Raw genomic sequence first — 20,037 nt, forward strand, 5'->3', positions numbered from 1 at the left:
CGTACCACGGCGGCTGAAGATTGTCGGGCAGGAGTGCGGGAAAGGCGGAGCGAGGCGAGAGCGGACCCTATTGTGATGGCGCCGATGAAGATGGCTGCCGTCCTTGCGGGCTGCGTGTGTACCAGGCAGCTAAGTGTCCTTTGCTGCTTGGTGCGCTCGGCTCGTTAAGAAAAAAGCATTTCACTGACTGGATTTCACTTGTTGTATTTGGTTATGTGACAAATAAAATTGAAATTGAAATTGAATTGAATTGGAATATAATATGGAGAAATGTGAAGTTATCCATTTTGGTAGGAAATATAGAAAAGCAGAGTGTTTTTTAAATGGTGAGAGATTGGGAAATGTTGGTGTTTAGAGGGACCTGGGTGTCCTTGCACAAGAATCACTAAAAGTTAACATGCAGGTACAGCAAGCAATTAGGAAAGCAAATGGTATGATGGTCTTTATTACAAGAGGATTTGAGTATAAGAGTAAAGACATCTACTGCAATTATATAGGGCCCTGGTGAGACCACACCTGGAGTATTGTGTACAGTTTTGGTCTCCTTACCTAAGGAAGGATATACTTGCTATAGAGGGAGTGCAACGAAGGTTCACCAGACTGGTTCCTGGGATGGGGGGATTGTCCTATGAGGAGAGATTGAGTAGACTAGGCCTATATTCTCGAGAGTTTAGAAGAATGAGAGGTGATCTCATTGAGAGTGGTGGAGTGGTAAATAGCGAGGAGGGAAGCCTCAGGCTACAGGACGATATAGACGGGATGGTTAGATGGGCAGAACAGTGGCAAATGGAATTTAACCCTGAAAAGTGTGAGGTGATGCATTTTGGGAGGACTAACAAGGCAAGGGAATACACAATGAATGGTAGGATCCTAGGAAGGACAGAGGATCAGAGGGACCTTGGTGTGCATGTACATAGATCCCTGAAGGCAGCAGGACAGGTAGCTAAGGTGGTTAAAAAGGCATATGGGATACTTGCCTTCATTAGCCGAGGCATAGAATATAAGAGCAGGGAGGTTATGATGGAGCTGTACAAAACGCTAGTTAGGCCACAGCTGGAATACTGTGTGCAGTTCTGGTCGCCACACTATAGGAAGGATGTGATTGAATTGGAGAGGGTGCAGAGGAGATTCACCAGGATGTTACCTGGGCTGGAGCGCTTCAGCTATGAAGAGAGACCGGACAGAAAGGGACTTTTCCCCTTAGTAGAGGGGTCAATAACCAGGGGGCATAGTTTCAATGTAAGGGGCAGGAGGTTTAGAGGGGATTTGAGGAAAAACTTTTTCACCCAGAGGGTGGTTGGAATCTGGAACTCACTGCCTGAAAGGGTGGTAGAGGCAGGAACCCTCACAACATTCAAGAAGCATTTAGATGAGCACTTGAAACGCCATAGCATACAAGGCTACGGACCAAGTGCTGGAAAATGGGATTCGAATAGACAGGGCTTGATGGCTGGCGCGGACACGATGGGCCAAAGGGCCTCTTTCTGTGTTGTATAACTCTATGACTCTATGAAACATATAAAATTCTTATGGGACTTGACAGATTAGATGCAGAGAGGATGTTTCCCCTGGCTGTCTAGAACCAGGGGTCACAGTCTCAGAATAAGGGGTCGACCATTTAGAACTGAGATGAGGAGAAATTTCTTCACTCAGATGGTGGTGAACCTTTGGGATTCTCTACCCCAGAGGGCAGTGGAGGCTCAGTCGTTGAGTATATTCAAGACAGAGCTCAATAGATTTTTGACTATTAAGGGAATCAAGGGATATGAGGATAGTGCAGGAAAGTGAGATGAGGTAGAAGATCAGCCATGAATGGTGGAGTAGGCTCAAAGGGCCAAATGGCCTACTCCTGCTCCTATTTATGTTCTTATAAAATTCAACTCATTCAAAACTCTGCTGCCTATATCCTATCTCACAACACCCTCCTAGTATCTCCTTCTCTGGCTCCTCATCAATTTTTTCTGTTTATGCTTCTATGAAGTGCCTTGGGACGTTTTTCTATGTTAAAGGCCCTATTTAAATGCAAGTTGGTGTTTGCTGAACCGTCTTTGGCGGAGGAAGAGCTGTTAGGATCAGTGAAGCCACCAGGCACCACTGACTACATCTAAGGATGGCAATCAATCCTGAATTATAACTGCTTTCATTTGAGGTGGCAACCTGGGTTACGTGCTTCCTTTTGGGGTGGTGGAGGGAAGCTGGACTGCTGTTCATCATGGGGTGCATTTAGACACCTTCTAGCTCTTAGCTCAGAATGACACCTGCGGGACTTGGGGGCAAATTACTCACACTCTCTCAAAAGGCATAGTCGAGGAAATCGGGGGACCAGAAAGAAAATAGAGGAATTCAAACTCTGAAAGAAATTTACCAAAAATGTGTCTTCAAAACAGGATCAGAGTCCTTATTTCATTTTCTCCCACTCTACCCACTAAAGAAATAAATCCACTGAGCTCTCCCATCTGTCACTTACAGGAGACCTTCAACCACTTAGTTTGGGATGCATGCAAATCCAGCTTTTAGGGGCAAACTCATATAAATATCCATATCATGTGGGGGGCTACATGAGCCTTGAAAAGTGCAACATAAACTGTGACTCTATAAAGAACCCAAACCACTAACTAGAGAATTTACTGACAACCAAGAGGAGAGTAGACCTGGGATTAGAGCTCAGATGCTGTACTTACTGTACTTACTGTACTTACAATGCCGTGTTTCTGTAAGAGGTCGATGTCCTGGAAGAAAGACTCCTGAGGGAACAAAAATGGAATCACAGAAAGTTCAAATCTTTCATCAAACCGCACCAAACTCAGTTGCTGTTATAATCAATTATGGGGTAAAGGCTCTTTATACAATTATATTGCTTTTTGGAGATTACAGCTTATCTGCCCAAATATTATTACAAAAAGCAACATTTAATTGAACAGTGGCAAGTAATAACCTGTGTATTTTCACATCCTCTGCTCCATTTAAACTCTTACCATTTTCTTTCCCTATTCTTAATTCCAAAATCTATTACTTTACATTTCTCTACGTTGAAAAGCACCTGCCACTATCTACCCATCCTGCCACCTAGCTAAGTCCTCCGACAGTCTTTCACAATCTTTGTCACAATTCACCTTAACCACAATTTGGTAACACCAGCAAATTTCAATATTGTTTCTTCAATCTCCAAGCCTGGCTCATTTGTCTATATTCTCACTCAGAGTGGGCTCAGCACAGACCGCTGTGGAATGCCATTCAACTCATCGTTCTGGTCTAAGAAACTTTCTTTCACTCCTTCCCTTTGATTTCTGCCCTCCAACCATCTCTTTATTCAAGTGGCCACATTCATCTAATTCCATGAGCCATTGGGAGTTAAATTGGCTAACCCCCAAAATCGGCCTTGCGCAATTAACCCGCGCCCGTTCATTGCGTTAAATTAGTGCTGCCTGCACCGTTCATTAGCTGCACGCATCAGCAGGGGGGCCCAATATCACAAGTGGCTATTGCTACTTAAAGGCAGCCTGCACCTCTTAAAGGGGAGGTGTATTGTGGCTGCAAGAAGTGGTGGGAGGTTTTTGAAATGTGAATCTGTGCTGTGATACTTTTAGGAATGGCTGAACATACGAAAGAGCGAGCAGCAAGGTTTTCTGACAATGCACTAGAGGTCTTGATGCAAGACGTGGAAAGGACATACAGCCTGTATCCGCAGTGGGGGGCAGGAAGCCCTCCAGACATATGCTCAGAAGAATGGGAACAAGTAGTGGCGGAAGTCAAAGTCAGGAGTATTGCTCCAAGAACATGGATGCCGTGCAGGAAGAAGTTTAACAATCTGACATGAGTTGGCAAGGTGAGTGAGTTCATCTTCAAATGGCATATCCTACCAACTGCACCACTAGCCTCACCAACTGTGCAATTCACTATACCCCCATCACCCACCTACCAACAATCTTTATCAATCAGTACTCAACCCTTCAATTCATATGCTTTACCTCACCCTCACACACTTAGCACTGTCACAAGCCTCGCACACACTGGTAGCTATTCAACCATGACAACCACATCGCCAAAACATATTGCAGAACCCTCACTGACACACTTCCCTCATTCTTGCGCAGGAGGCAGCAGGAAAGAACTAGAGGACAAGCACGCCTGCATGTTTTAACCCACATGGAGGAGACAGTGCTGACCATCATGGAAGTGTCATCGATGAGGCTGTGGCCACTGGCGGAGCTGTAGGGAAGGACGCTGAGGGTGTCTGCATACCTAATCTTTCTCTCATCTCACTTCTCCCTCATCCCACAATTGCTTCTGACTCAGAAGCTGCAGATGGTGTAAGCACACACTTACTTTCTTCTCTCCCCTCACCACAACCCAATCCTTGTCCCATTTTCATTTCAGATACCCAAGAACTGGAACCTTCCCAGTAAAATGAGGAAGAGCAAGATGACAGTGAAGATGAAGAGACACCGTCACTCGATCTTACACTCACAGCCACCAGCTCAGAGTCTGACACTGCTTAAATTTTAGAGACTAGGTTAGAGCAGAGATCTGTACATGGTGAGACACCGAGCACAAGTGCGTAGGAACCAGCTCAGCAAAGGGCAAGGTCGCACACTAGTTCTGTTGCAGAGGAGGACTTGGATGGACCAGGCTACAGAAGAAGGCTGATGGGTGTACATAACCAAAAGCTTGGTGCACTGGAAAGCTTGCCATAAAGCTTGCGCACAATGTCAAGGAGCATGGAGGAGTCCAGCACAAACTTGGCACAGGACTTTGCACAAACCTTGAAGCCCATCCTTTCCAACCTGGAATGGGTGGTCACCTCCATCAGCACACCTGTGGAACCCACCTTGATGCAATGTCTGATGGCCAATGTCACAGCTTCCATCAAAGGTCTGAGTGCTATAGTGGAAGCTCAGCTTGTTGCCACACAAGCTCAGACTGCTGCCATCACGGTGTCTCTTCATCTTCACTGTCATCTTGCTCTTCCTCCTTTTACTGGGAAGGTTCCAGTTCTTGGGTATCTGAAATGAAAATGGGACAAGGATTGGGTTGTGGTGAGGGGAGAGAAGAAAGTAAGAAGTGCGTGCTTACATCTGCAGCTTGAGTCAGAAGCAATTGTGGGATGAGGGAGAAGTGAGATGAGAGAAGGATTAGGTATGCAGACACCCTCAGCATCCTTCCCTACAGCCCTGTTCAATAGGGCTTCCAGGGCATCACAGCAGTCCATCAATTTGTTTTCCAACAGATCAGTAGGATTTCTGAGGCGCCATCCTAGGTGAGTGCGAGTGGCTCCATGGACCATGAACCTGCTGCCCTCTCTCAGGATGACAGCATTCCTGCTCCCACCCCTGCCACTCTGCCAGTGCCCTTGCTGTTGCCCGTCAGCCAGCCAGCCAGCCCAGGTCAAGATGGTGCAGTCTGAAGCCGAGCCCTCTAGACCCAGAGCTGCTCAAGGTTGCCCTCCAAGGCCATCTGCAGTGTCGTCAATTGAAGGTCAGCAGCCTTCCACCACCCGTGCTGCAGCCACTGGGGAAGCACCTCGTAGGAGCACTAGGAGAGGCAAAGGGACACGGAAGATAGGCACTAACGGAATGCACAAGGGTGATCAGTTTATTTTTGCATGCATTATGTCAGGATTGAATTTATAAAACTGAACTAGAATGTGCATTTTCTGGTGGGTTTTATTTTTTTGTCAGAAAGAACGATATTACGGTCCGTGATAGAGGAAAGTTATGGAGTGTGGAATGGGGAGGTGTGGTTTAGGTTACTGATATCGCTCATGAATTAATTAATCACATAGAGCCCAGAAAGGGGCTGTCTACATTATAGTCTCCCTTCTGCTTCGTGTTCCTCCACTTTGTATTGTACTTCCTCCTCTTGTTGTTCGTGCTCCTGCTCCTTAGTTTCTTGCCTAATAGGTGGTGGCAAGGGCTGTTCCTTCATAATGGTGAGGTTGTGCAGCATACTACCACGTATCTTGATATCGCTCAGCTGAGTGGGCTTCTCCAGAGCAGTCCAGGCAGTGGCAGCATTGCTTGAGGATGCCGATGGTGTGCTCTATGATGTTCCTTGTAGCAGCATGGCTTTCACTGTAGGAGTGTTGTGCACATGTGCGTCGGTTCTGGACCAGATTCGTGAGCCATGTCATGAGTCGATAACCCCATTGCCCAGTAGCAGCCTTTTACTTGCCTTGGTGAATCCCTTTCAATGGCACCCTGTCCCATTGGGCCAGTGTGGGGAGGAGCAGAGAGCGGCAGTACAGTGAGTACTTAAACTCACTTTCGCGGGCTTTTTTTTTTTAAAACAGAGGCCAGTGTCAGGAGCGGAGAGGGCAGCTGTACAGTGAGTACTTAAACTTTCGCGGGCTTTTTTTTTTTTTTTTACAGAGGCCAGTGTCGGGAGCAGAGAGAGCGCGGCGGTACAGTGAGTGCTTAAACTCACTTTCACGGGCTTTTAAAAAAAAATTTATACAGAGGCCAGTGTCGGGAGGAGTAGAGAGCGGCAGTACAGTGAGTACTTAAACTCACTTTCGCGGGCTTTTTTACAGAGGCTTACCAATCTCACAGATTGGCGGCGGCGTTCCGGAGCCACGCCACGATTCAAAAAGTGACATGGAGAAGAGGAAGCAGCTGATTGGGTGGGTACAGCCAGGTGAGTATTTATATTACTCTATAGTTTGACAGTTAAGATTAATAATTTATAAAATATAGGTCTTAATTTTTGTGGTTATTGTTTCTAAGGTCTCTGTTGTGTATCGGGGACTGCTAGTAACCAAGGGCCCTTGAGGATATCATTTAATTGTAGTGTAATTAGTGGTATTGATTTGATTTAAATTAATTAAAGGGTAAGTCATGGCAGGACAGCTCGGCCCTGTGGCATGCTCCTGCGCTATGTGGGAAATCAGCGACACTTCCTGTGTCCCTGATTACCATGTGTGCGGGAAGTGTATCCAGCTGCAGCTACTGACAGACCGCATTGCGGCGCTGGAGCTGTGAATGGATACATACTGGAGCATTCGCGATGCTGAGGACATCGTGAATAGCACGTTTAGGGATTTGGTCACATCACAGGTAAAGGCTGCACAGGCAGGAGGAAGGGAATGGGTGACCACCAGAGTAGTAGGCGCAGGCAAGTAGTGCAGGGGTCCCCTGTGGCCATCCCCCTTTCAAACAGATATACCACTTTGCATATTGTTGAGGGAGATGGCTTATCGGGGGAAGGCAGCAGCAGCCAACTTCCTGGCACCATGGGTGGTCATGCTGCACAGGACGGGAGGAAAAAGAGCGGGAGAGCTATAGTGATAGGGGATTCTATTGTAAGGGGAATAGATAGGCGTTTCTGCGGCCGCAAACGAGACTCCAGGATGGTATGTTGTCTCCCTGGTGCAAGGGTCAAGGATGTCTCGGAGCGGCTGCAGGGCATTCTGGAGGGGGTGAACAGCCAGTTGTCGTGGTGCATATAGGTACCAACGATATAGGTAAAAAACGGGATGAGGTCCTAAAAGCTGAATATAGGGAGTTAGGAGGTAAATTTAAAAATAGGAACTCAAAGGTAGTAATCTCAGGATTGCTACCAGTGCCACCTGCTAGTCAGAGTAGAAATAGAAGGATATTTCAGATCAATACGTGGCTAGAGGAATGGTGCAAGGGGGAGAGATTCAAATTCCTGGGACATTGGAACCGGTTCTGGGGAAGGAGGGACCAGTACAAACTGGACGGTTTGCACCTGGACGGGACCGGAACCGATGTCCTAGGGGGAGTGTTTGCTAGTGCTGTTGGTGAGGGTTTAAACTAAAATGGCAGGGGGTTGGGAACCTGTGCAAGGAGACAGAGGAAAGGGAAGCAAGGATAGAAACAAAAGACAGGAAAGAGAAAAGCAGAGGAATCAAGGGTGTAAATCAAACAGGGCCACTGTAAATAAGAATTCTAAAAGGACTAAGAGTGTTAAAAAATCAAGCCTGAAGGCTTTGTGTCTTTATGTGAGGAGCATTCATAGAGTCATAGAGTAATACAGCACGGATAGAGGCCCTTCGGCCCACCGTGTCCGCGCCGGCCATCAAGCCCTGCCTAATCTAATCCCATATTCCAGCATTTGGCCCGTAGCCTTGTATGCTATGGCATTTCAAGTGCACATCCAAATGCTTCTTAAATGTTGTGAGGGTTTCTGCCTCCACAACCCTTTCAGGCAGTGAGTTCCAGACTCCAACCACCTTCTGGGTGAAAAAGTTCTTTCTCAAATCCCCTCTAAACCTCCCGCCCTTTACCTTGAATCTATGCCCCCTAGTTATTGACCCCTCTACTAAGGGAAAAAGCTCCTCAGCATCCATCCTATCTATGCCCCTCATAATTTTGTACACCTCAATCATGTCCCCCCTCAGCCTCCTCTGCTCCAAGGAAAACAAACCCAATCTGCCCAGTCTCTCTTCATAGCTGAAGCGCTCCAGCTCTGGTAACATCCTGGTGAACCTCCTCTGCACCCTCTCTAACGCGATCACATCCTTCCTGTAGTGTGGCGACCAGAACTGCACACAGTATTCCAGCTGTGGCCTAACCAGTGTTTTATACAGCTCCATCATAACCTCCTTGCTCTTATATTCAATGCCTCGGCTAATGAAGGCAAGTATCCCATATGCCTTTTTTACCACCTTATCCACCTGTTCCGCCGCCTTCAGGGATCTGTGTACTTGCACACCCAGATCCCTCTGACCCTCCGTCTTGCCTAGGGTCTTTCCATTCATTGTGTATTCCTTTGCCTTGTTAGTCCCCCCAAAGTGCATCACCTCGCACTTTTCCGGGTTAAATTCCATTTGCCACTGTTCCGCCCATCTGACCAACCCATCTATATCGTCCTGCAGACTGAGGCTACCCTCCTCGCTATTTACCACCCTACCAATTTTTGTATCATCCGCGAACTTACTGATCATACCCTTTACATTCATATCCAAGTCATTAATGTAGACCACAAACAGCAAGGGACCCAGCACCGATCCCTGTGGTACCCCACTGGCCACAGGCTTCCAGTCACAAAAACAACCTTCGACCATCACCCTCTGCCTTCTGCCACTAAGCCAGTTTTGTATCCAATGTGCCAAGGCACCCTGGATTCCATGGGCTCTTACCTTCTTGACCAGTCTCCTGTGCGGGACTTTATCGAAGGCCTTACTGAAATCCATGTATACCACATCCACTGCGTTACCCTCATCCACATTCGTAATAAGGTGGATGAATTAGCTGCACAAATAGATGTAAACGGATGAGATATAATTGGGATTACGGAGATATGGCTCCAGGGTGACCAAGACTGGGAATTCAACATCCAGGGGTATTCAATAATCAGGAAGGACAGGAAAAAAGGAAAAGGAGGTGGGGTAGCATTGCTGGTTAAAGAGGAGATTAACACAATAGTAAGGAAGGATATTAGTTCTGATGATGTGGAATCTGTATGGGCAGAGCTGAGAAATACCAACGGGAAGAAAACGTTAGTGGGAGTTGTATACAGACCCCCAAACAGTAAGGCTGAGGTTGGGGATGGCATTAAACGGGAAATTAGAGATGCGTGCAATAAGGGCACAGCAGTTATCATGGGTGACTTTAATCTACATATAGATTGGGCTAACCAAATTAGTAACAATACTGTGGAGGAGGAATTCCTAGAGTGATGGTTTCCTGGACCAATATGTCGAGGAACCAACTAGAGATCAGGCCATCTTAGACTGAGTATTATGTAATGAGAAAGGATTAATTAGCAATCTTGTTGTGCAAGGCCCCTTGGGGAGGAGCGATCATAATATGATACAATTCTTCATTAAAATGGAGAGTGAAGTAGTTGAGTCAGAGACTAGGGTCCTGAATTTAAATAAACTACGATGGTATGAGGCACGAGTTGGCTAGGATGGATTGGGGAACGTTACTTAAAGGGTTGACGGTGGATAGGCAATGGCAAACATTTAAAGATCGCATGGATGAACTACAGAATTTGTTCATCCCGGTTTGGCATAAAAATAAAACAAAAAAGGTGACTCAACCGTGGCTAACAAGAGAGCGACGGACCTGGGTGAGGAGCGAGGAGCGGCGGCAGTTCAAAAGCGGCGGCAGCGAACAAGGCCCGACCAGAGCGACGGACCTGGGTGAGGAGCGAGAGCAGTTTAAAAGCAGCGGCAGCGAACGAGGCCCGACCAGAGCGACGGACCTGGGTGAGGAGCGAGGAGCGGCGGCAGTTTAAAAGCGGCGGCAGCGAACGAGGCTTACCAATTCAGCAGCGGGGGAGAGAGGTAAAAAGTAATCAAAGTGTGACGTCACCAGGAAGCAGGTAAGTGATTGGTTGGTGAGTATTTCTCTTTTTTAAACTTTAACTCCGTGGTTTATAGTTACTAAGGTCTCTCTGGTGTAGCGGGGACTGTTGGTAAACCATTTAACTGTAGTGTAATTAGTGGGATTGATTGATTTAAATTCAATTAATTAAAGGGTAAGTCATGGCAGGACAGCCCGGCCACGTGGTATGCTCCTCCTGCGAGATGTGGGAACTCAGGGACACTTCCTGTGTCCCTGACAACTACATGTGCAGGAAGTGCATCCAGCTGCAGCTACTGACAGACTGCATTGCGGCACTGGAGCTGCGATTGGATGCATACTGAAGCGTTCGCGATGCTCAGGACATTGTGAATAGCACCTTTATAGAGTTGGACACACCACAGGTAGAGGTTGGACAGGAAGAAAGGGAATGGGTGACCAACAGGCGGAGTACTAGGCGCAGGCAGGTAGTGCAGGGGTCCCCTGTGGACATCCCCCTCTCAAACAGATACACCACTTTGAGTGCTGTTGGGGGGGATTGCTTATCAGAGGAAGGCAGCAGCAGCCAACTTCCTGGCACCAGGGGTGACTCTGCTGCACAGCACGGGAGGAAAAAGAGTGGGAGAGCTATAGTAATAGGGGATTCTATTGTAAGGGCATTTCTGCAGCCGCAAACGAGACTCCAGGATGGTGTGTTGCCTCCCTGGTGCAAGGGTCAAGGATGTCTCCGAGCGGCTGCAGAACATCTTGGAAGGGGAGGGTGAACAGCCAGTTGTCGTGGTGCATATAGGCACCAACGATATAGGTAAAAAGCGGGATGAGGTCCTAAAAGCCGAATATAGGGAGTTAGGAGGTAAATTAAAAAATAGGACCTCAAAGGTAGTAATCTCAGGATTGCTACCAGTGCCACGTTCTAGTAAGAGTAGAAATAGAAGGATATTTCAGATGAATACGTGGCTAGAGGAATGGTGCAAGGGGGAGGGATTCAAGTTCCTGGGACATTGGAACCGGTTTTAGGGGAGGTGGGACCAGTTCAAACCGGGCGGTTTGCACCTGGGCAGGGCTGGAACCGATGTCCTAGGGGGAGTGTTTGCTAGTTCTCTGGGGGCGGGTTTAAACTAAAATGGCAGGGGGTTGGGAACCTGAGCAGGGAGACAGAGGAAAGGGAAACAAGGATAACAGCAAAAGATAGGAAGGAGAAAAACAAAAGCGGCAGTCAGAGAAATCAACGGTTTAAATCAAACGTGGCCACAGTAAATAATAATTCTAATAGGTCTAAGAGCGTTAAAAAAACAAGCCTGAAGGCTTTGTGTCTTAATGCGAGGAGCATTCGTAATAAGGTGGATGAATTGGCTGCGCAAATAGAGGTAAACGAATATGATTTGGTTGGGATTATGGAAACGTGGCTCAAGGATGGCCAAGGCTGGGAACTCAACATCCAGGGGTATTCGATATTCAGGAAAGATAGGCAAAAAGGAAAGGGAGGTGGGGTAGCATTACTGGTTAAAGAAGGGATTAACACAATTGTAATGAAGGATATTAGCTCTGATGATGTGGAATCTGTATGGGTAGAATTGAGAAATACTAAGGGGAAGAAAACGTTAGTGGGAGTGGTATATAGACCTCCAAACAGTAAGGCGGAGGTCGGGGATGGCATTAAAAGGGAAATTAAAGAAGTGTGCAATAAGGGCACAGCAGTCATCATGGGTGACTTTAATCTACATATAGATTGGGCTAACCAAATTAGTAACAATACTGTGGAGGAGGAATTCCTGGCGTGTTTACGGGATGGTTTCCTGGACCAATATGTCGAGGAACCAACCAGAGATCAGGCCATCTTAGACTGGGTATTATGTAACGAGAAAGGATTAATTAGAAATCTTATTGTACGAGGCCCCTTGGGTCGGAGCGATCATAATATGATCGAATTCTTCATTAAGATGGAGAATGAAGTAATTCACTCAGAGACTAGGGTCCTCAATTTAAATAAAGGAAACTACGATGGTCTGAGGAGCGAGTTGGGTAGGCTTGATTGGGGAATGTCACTCAAAGGGTTGACGGTGGATAGGCAATGGCAAACATTCAAAGACCGAATGGATGAACTACAGAATTTGTTCATCCCAGTTTGGCATAAAAATAAAACAAAAAAGGTGACTCAACCGTGGCTAACAAGGGAAATTAGGGATAGCATAAGATCCAAGGAGAGGACATATAAATTGGCCAGAAAAAGCAATAATCCTGAGGATTGGGAGCAGTTTAGGATTCAACAAAGGAGGACAAAGGGATTAATTAAGAAAGGGAAAATAGAATATGAGAGTAGGCTTGCAGGGAACATAAAAACTGACTGTAAAAGCTTTTATAGATATGTGAAGAGAAAAAGATTGGTGAAGTCAAGCGTAGGTCCCTTGCAGTCAGAATCAGGGGAATTTATAATGGGGGACAAAGAAATGGCAGACCAATTAAATACATAATCTTCACAAAAGAGGACACAAATAACCTCCCAGAGATGTCGGGGAACATAGGGTGTAATGAGAGGGAGGAATTGAATGAAATCAGTATTTGTAGGGAAATGGTGTTAGGGAAATTGACGGGTTTGAAGGCCGATAAAGCCCCAGGGCCTGATAATCTACATCCTAGGGTACTTAAGGAAGTGGCCCTAGAAATAGTAGATGCATTGCTGGTGATCTTCCAAAATTCTACAGACTCTGGAACAGTTCCCATGCATTGGAGGGTAGCTAATGTAACCCCACTATTTAAGAAGGGTGGTAGAGAGAAAATGGTGAATTATAGACCGGTAAGCCTGACACCAGTAGTGGGGAAAATGCTAGAGTCCATTATAAAAGATGTAATAGCAGAGCACTTGGAAAACAGTAACAGGATCTGACAAAGTCAACATGGATTTACAAAAGGTAAATCATGCTTGACTAATCTACTGGAATTTTTTGAGGAAGTAACTGGTAGAATAGATAAGGGAGAACCAGTGGATGTGGTGTATTTGGACTTTCAGAAGGCTTTCGATAAGGTCCTGCATAAGAGATTAGCGTGTAAAGTTAAAGCACATGGAATTGGGGGTAAGGTACTGTCTTGGATAGAGAACTGGTTGGCAGACAGGAAGCAAAGAGTTGGAATAAACGGGTCTTTTTCCGAGTGGCAGGCAGTGACTAGTGGGGTACCGCAGGGATCGGTGCTAGGACCCCAGCTATTCACAATATATATTAATGATCTAGACGAGGGAACTAGATGTAGTATCTCCAAGTTTGCAGACGACACAAAGCTGGGTGGGCGTGTGTGCTGTGAGGAGAATGCAGAGAAACTCCAGTACGATTTGGACAGGTTGGGTAATTGGGCAAATGCATGGCAAATGCAGTATAATGTGGATAAATGCAAGGTTATCCACTTCGGTGGCAAAAAGACGACAGATTATCTGAACGGCAATAGATTGGGAAAAGGGGAAGTGCAACGAGACCTGGGTGTCCTTGTGCACCAGTCGCTGAAGGTAAGCATGCAGGTGCAGCAGGCGATTAAGAAGGCAAATGGTATGTTGGCCTTCATAGCGAGAGGATTTGAGTGCAGGAGCAAGGAAGTCTTGCTGCAGTTGTACAGGGCCTTGGTGAGACCACACCGTGCGTGTTGTGTGCAGTTTTGGTCGCCTTATCTGAGGAAGGATGTTCTTGCCATGGAGAGAGTGCAGCGAAGATTCACCAGACTGATACCTGGGATGGCAGGAATGACGTATGAGGAGAGAGTGGGTCGATTAGGCTTATATTCGCTAGAGTTTAGAAGAATGAGAGAGGATCTCATTGAAACTTATAAAATTCTAACAGGACTAGACAGACAAAATGCAGGAAGGATGTTCCCGATGGCGGGGGAGTCCAGAACCAGGGGTCACAGTCTAAGGATAAGGGGTAAGCCATTTAGGACTGAGATGAGGAGGAATTTCTTCACCCAGAGAGTGCTGAACCTGTGGGATTCTCTGCCACACAGGGCAGTTGAAGCCAATTCATTAAATGTATTCAAGAAGGAGTTGGATATATATCTTGAGGCTAAAGGGATCAAGGGATATGGGGAGAAAGCAGGGACAGGGTACTGAATTTGGATGATCAGCCATGATCTCATTAAATGGCAGAGCGGGCTTGACGGGCCGAATGGCCTACTCCTGCTCCTATCTTCTATGTTTCTGTGGGGAAGCCTGCAATCCATGCAAACCCTCGTGCTCGCTCCGCCTGCTTGTCTCTGGCATGAGGGAATGACATTAAACCGTTTCTCTGTGTATAGAGAGCCTCAGTGATGCCCTTTATGCAGCAGTGCATTGCAAACTGCGAGATGTTGCTTATATCTGCAGCAGTAGCCTGGAAGGAGCCAGACGTATACAGGTTAAGAGCCACAGTCACCTTGACAGCCACAGTTAATGCTGTCCTTGCCTTGCTTTGAGGTTGCAGTTGTGGTTGCAGCAGGTGGCAGATTTCAGTCACAATCTCTTTTGTGACGCGAAAACATCTCATGCATTGGGCCTCGCTGAAGTTGAGGTAATAGAATTTCTCACTAAATACTCTCGGTGGATATGGCCTCCTGCTGAAAGCCCTTGTCCCCCTCCTCCCTCTTCCAGCAGCTTGTCTTGCTCTGGGTGGCCTCTCCTCATTCTCCCAGTCTTGCTCAATTCACAGAGGAAGCCCTACCATGCCACCCACATCTGGAAGCAACTTCTTTCAGCACAACCTTGTTTCAGAACAGAAAAGTACTTCAGCACCAGCCAGACCACTCCCTGTAGACTTTTAAAACTTTAGCCAAGTATAGGAAAGCACCAAAAACACTTAGAATTGCACCAGCAGCCAGAAGAAATAATCCAGCAACTAACCTGTAAGTAGTGTATTATCCCTTTAAGTAGCACAGTTGAGGCGGGGGGGCGGGGTCCTTCATTCTGGTTAACGTTGTGTTTGGCTGTGTGAGGTTGGCTGGAGAGTGGAGTTCGAAAATCAGCGTTCCACACTGATTGATGTCGTAATCTGCCTGCTCTGCATGTTGCTGGCGGTCATTAGATGTGCGCGCACAAATCCCATTACCAAGATGGCGTCCTGCGCACTTCCCATTGGAAGTGTGCGTGCACATCTTAAACCCATTTTCGTGCATTGCGTTGCTGCATGGAGCCTAAAAAACGGGCGCTGCAGAGCCCAATTTAACCCCCATTATCATTGCCATGATTCTTTTGTGGGACCTTATCAAATGCTTTTTGAAACTTCATATAACTCACATCTACTACATTTCCTTCATCTATAATCATTGTTATTTTTTTTCAAAGAAATCTCAAAGAATGATCAACCAAGATCTGCCTGTTAGAAATCAGTGTCCTGATTAACTCATTTCTCCAGGTATTTAGTAATTTCATCCTGTATTATAGACCCCAGTATTTTACCAACAGTTGAAAACTAATGGGCCTACAATTTCCTGGCATATCCCTGTCTGCTTTTTTCAACGTTTGCCATGTTGATTGGGCCTCCAGCACATTTTTCCACCAGAGCCTTTGCTCTTTCTTCCCTACCTTCCCTCAAGATTTTGGATATAAACCATCAGGTCTCAGTGATTTATCTACCGTAAGTTTGGAATAAGAACCTCCACTAACTATCCTATGCCTAACTCTGGTGGTTCTACAATCATTTCCATCTCTTCTGTGAAAACAAGGCACTGAACTTATTTACTACGATAGCAAAATACTGCGGATGCTGGAAATCCAAAATAACAACAGAAAACGCTGGAAAAACTCAGCAGGCCAGGGCAGCATCCGTGGAGAGAGAAATAGAGTTAATGTTGCAGGTCTAACAACAGAAAATGCTGGAAAAACTCAGCAGGCCAGGCAACATCCATGGAGAGAAAATAGAGTTAACGTTTCGGGTCAAACACTTTGTCAAGACTGAAGGCCAGGCTGGGAGAGAACAAAAGAGAAGTGAAGAGACATTAAGAGGTATTCAAAATGAGACGAGATGGTGATAGGACTAGTGGAGACAAAAGACAGCTCTAGATTAGGTGTGAAATGTGCTAGCAGAGTGGGAGACAGCTGCCATGTGGGAGAGAAAAAAAAAAGGTGGGGGGGGAAGGGCCAAAACAAAGGTGTGGATAAAAAATAAGTAAAAATGTAATGGTGGCCGAGGTTATGATCTGAAACTGTTGAACTCGATATTGAGTCCGGAAGGCTGTAAAGTGCTTAATCGGAAGGTGAGATGCTGTTCCTCGAGCTTACGCTGAGCTTCCGTGGAACAATGCAAGAACCCGAGTACAGTGAGGTCTGAGTGGGAATGGGGTGGTGAATTAAAATGACAGGCGACCGGAAGCTCGGGGTCATCCTTACCGACTGAATGGAGGTGTCCGCAAAGCGGTCACCCAATCTGCGTTTGGTCTCCCCAATGTAGGGGAGACCGCATCGTGAGCAGCGAATACAGTATATTAGATTGCAAGAAGTACAAGTAAATCGCTGTTTCACCTGGAAGGGGTGTTTGGGGCCCTGGACAGTGGGAAGGGGGGAGGTATAGGGGCAGGTGTTGCATCTCCTGCGCTTGCACGGGAAGGTGCCGGGCAAAGGGTTGCTGAGGTGATAGAGGAGTGGACTAGGGTGTCTCGGAGGGAGCGGTCCCTACGGAATGCTGAAAGGGGAGGGGAGGGGAAGATGCGTTTGGTGGTGGGATCACTTTGGAGGTGGCGGAAATGGCGGAGGATGATCCGTTGAATGTGGAGGCTGGTGGGGTGAAAGGTGAGGACAAGGGGAACCCTATCGTGGTTCCGGGAGGGAGGGGCAGGGGTGAGGGCAGAAGTGCGGGAGATAGAACGGACACGGTCAAGGGCCGTGTCAACCACAGTAGAGGGGAATCTGGTGTGGAAGGTGGCATCGTCGGAGCCGATGCGGCGGAAACGGAGAATGGAATAGAGTCCTTACAGGAGGCGGGGTGGGAGGAAGTGTAGTCCAGGTAGCTGTGGGAGTCAGTGGGCTTGTAGTGAATGTTGGTCAATAACCTATCCCCAGAGATGGAGACGGCGAAGTCAAGGAAGGGAAGAGTCGGAGATGGACCATGTGAAGGTGAGGGAAGGGTGGAAATTGGAGGCAAAGTGAATGAAATTGTCTAGTTCAGGGCGAGAGCAGGAAACGGCACCGATACAGTCATCAATGTACCGGAAAAATAGGTGAGGGAGGGGACCCGAGTAGGACTGGAACAAAGAGTGTTCCACATATCCCACGAAAAGGCAGGCATAGCTAGGACCCATGCGGGTACCCATAGCAACACCTTTGATTTGGAGGAAATGAGTGGAGTCAAAGGAGAAGTTGTTCAATGTGAGAACAAGTTCAGCCAGGCGGAGGAGGGTCGTGGTGGATGGGGACTGGTCGGGCCTCTGTTCAAGGAAGAAGCGGAGCGCCCTCAGGCCATCCTGGTGGGGGATGGAGGTGTAGAGGGATTGTACGTCCATGGTGAAAAGGAGGCGGTTGGGGCCAGGAAACTGGAAACTGTTAAAGTGGCAGAGGGCGTCCGAAGAGTTGCGGATGTAGGTGGGAAGAGACTGGACAAGGGGAGAAAAGATAGAGTCGAGCTAGGAAGAGATAAGTTCGGTGGGGCAAGAACAGGCTGAAACGATGGGTCTATCAGGGCAGTCCTGTTTGTGGATCTTGGGAAGGAGGTAGAAGCAGGCTGTGCGGGGTTGGGGAACTATGAGGTTGGTGGCCGCGGGGGGAAGATCTCCAGAGGAGATGAGGTCAGTGACAGTCTTGGAAACGGTGGTTTGATGTTCAGTAGTGGGGTCATGGTCCAGGTGGAGGTAGGAGAGGTGTCAGAGAGTTGGCGTTCAGCTTCCGCTAGAGGTCGGTGCGCCAAACAACAACAGCACCACCCTTATCAGCAGGTTTAATGACGAAAGGTCATCGACCTGAAACATTGACTCTGTTTCTCTTTGGGCATTTTTTCTAATTTTATGTCATATCTGCTCTTAGCCTCTTGACTCCCGTTTGTAGCTTTCCTACATTTTTCACACTTGATCTGGCCTACGTTTTGTTATCTGTACACTTTAAGGCAGGGATGCAAGTACAGACTTCACATTTCTGAGACAAGTCTGATGCTTTGTTATGGGAAACAGGCTAAGATTCTACGCTTAATGTTACTGTACCTCTTCATCATGGAAGCTAACTACCTCCTCCACCACCTGATCCTCCATGGCCGTCATGGTTACAAACAATGCAGTCCGTGTCTTATCTCAAAAGTCGGTTGTGTGCCTAGAAGCACAAAAGGCTAAAACAAATCACTGATCACACAGGTTCAGGAAAAAGACTTGCATTTCTATAGTGCCATTTATGACCTCAGGACATCCCAAAGTACTTTACAGCCAATTAAGTACTTTAGAAGTGAAGTGTTGTCACTGTTGTAATGAAGGAAATGTAAGAATGGCAGAACATGGTGCATGATGTCATCACAGAAATACTGCCTCATGTAAAAGTGGCTAGTGTCTGGCGGAAATTACACAATACGCCAGATGCAATAATGTGCAGGATGCAGTGTAAAAAGATAGAAACAGATGAGGAAACAAGTGCCAACCAGGACACAGAAAAAATACATAGCACATGTATTATTGTTGGTAAATTATAATATGTAAAACAGAGTTTGCAAGTGTTTTTAGATCATTGTGTGTATTGGTTATCGGCTAAAGTGGAGTGTAACACGGGTGAAAGGGGCAGACTTTAACAGCATTGGAACACCAGCAACTGTGTGTGGAGATGGGAGCTGTCATCATTGTCAGCTCGACCAATCAGATAACCGCTCCAGGCCAGCAGAAGGCGGCAACCCAACCAATAATGACCGGCTCCATCAGGGCATTGCATGGCAAAGGGTGAGCGGCATCTGCAGGCCCAGCCCCACGTTGCCTACGGCTGCTGGCTGGGAGTTGAGCAAACGGCTTGGACCGAGTCCTCTTCCCGTATGAACTCTTGCTCTGCTCAGCTATTCCACATGGCCATACGGCCCTGAGAGTGACGCCCCGTCTGGTAACTTGGACCCACAGGGCGCTTACCTACCCCACTCCCCTTCCCCTCACCCCCTCCTCCTCTCACTTTCCCCTCACTGTCTCCCTCCTTCCTCTCACCCCCTCGCACCTTCCCCTCCCTCACTCCCTCCTTCCCCTCCCTCACACCCTTCTTCCAATCCCTTCCTCTCCCTCACTCCCTCCTTCCCCTCACTCCTCTCCCTCTCCTTCACCTCCCTCTTCACTTCCTCCCTCCTTCCCCTCCCTCCCTCCTTCCCCTCACCTTCCTCACTCACTCCCTTCTTCCCCTCCCTCACTTCCTCCCTCCCTTCTTCCTCTCACTCCCTTCTTCCTCTCCCCTTCTTCCTCTCCCTCCCTTCTTATTCTCCCTCCCTCCCTCCTTCCTCTCTTCCCTCCCTTCTTCCTCCATTCTTCCTCCCTCCTTCCTCCATTCTTCCTCCCTCCCTCCTCCTTCCTCGCCCTCCCTTCTTCCTCCTCTCCTTCCTTCCTCTCTCTCCCCCTTCCTCTCTCCTCCTTCCTCCCCACCCTCCTCTCCTTCCTTCCTCTCTCCCCCCTTCCCTCTCCTCCTTCCTCCCCACCCTCCTCCCTTCCTTCCCTCCCTCCCACCCTTCCTTCCCCCTCCTTCTTCCTTCCCTCCTCCCTCCTTACCATTCCCTCCCTCCTTCCCCCCTCCCTCCCTCCCCCTCTCCTTCCATCCCCCGTTACCCCCTTCCTTCCCCTCCCTCTTTCCCCTTCCCTCCCCTTCCTCATTCCTTAC

General features: G+C 47.6%; 1 protein-coding gene across 1 annotated transcript in view; it reads right to left on the reverse strand.

Moving 5' to 3' along the window:
- dmc1 (DNA meiotic recombinase 1) overlaps positions 1-18,681 on the reverse strand; it is a 249,367-nt gene extending 230,686 nt beyond the window's left edge. The window contains exons 1-2 of the mRNA XM_085969413.1: positions 18,411-18,681; positions 2,700-2,744 (exon numbers count right to left, since the gene is read on the reverse strand). Of these exons, the coding sequence (XP_085825539.1) occupies positions 2,700-2,744; positions 18,411-18,467 (102 nt within the window). The 5' untranslated portion in view covers positions 18,468-18,681. The remainder of the gene's footprint in view (positions 1-2,699; positions 2,745-18,410) is intronic.
- Between the last annotated feature and the right edge of the window lie 1,356 nt (positions 18,682-20,037).

Source organism: Somniosus microcephalus, chromosome 28 (assembly GCF_052327205.1).
Source record: "Somniosus microcephalus isolate GS21.2 chromosome 28, FLI_Smic_1.0, whole genome shotgun sequence".
Taxonomy (NCBI): domain Eukaryota; kingdom Metazoa; phylum Chordata; class Chondrichthyes; order Squaliformes; family Somniosidae; genus Somniosus; species Somniosus microcephalus.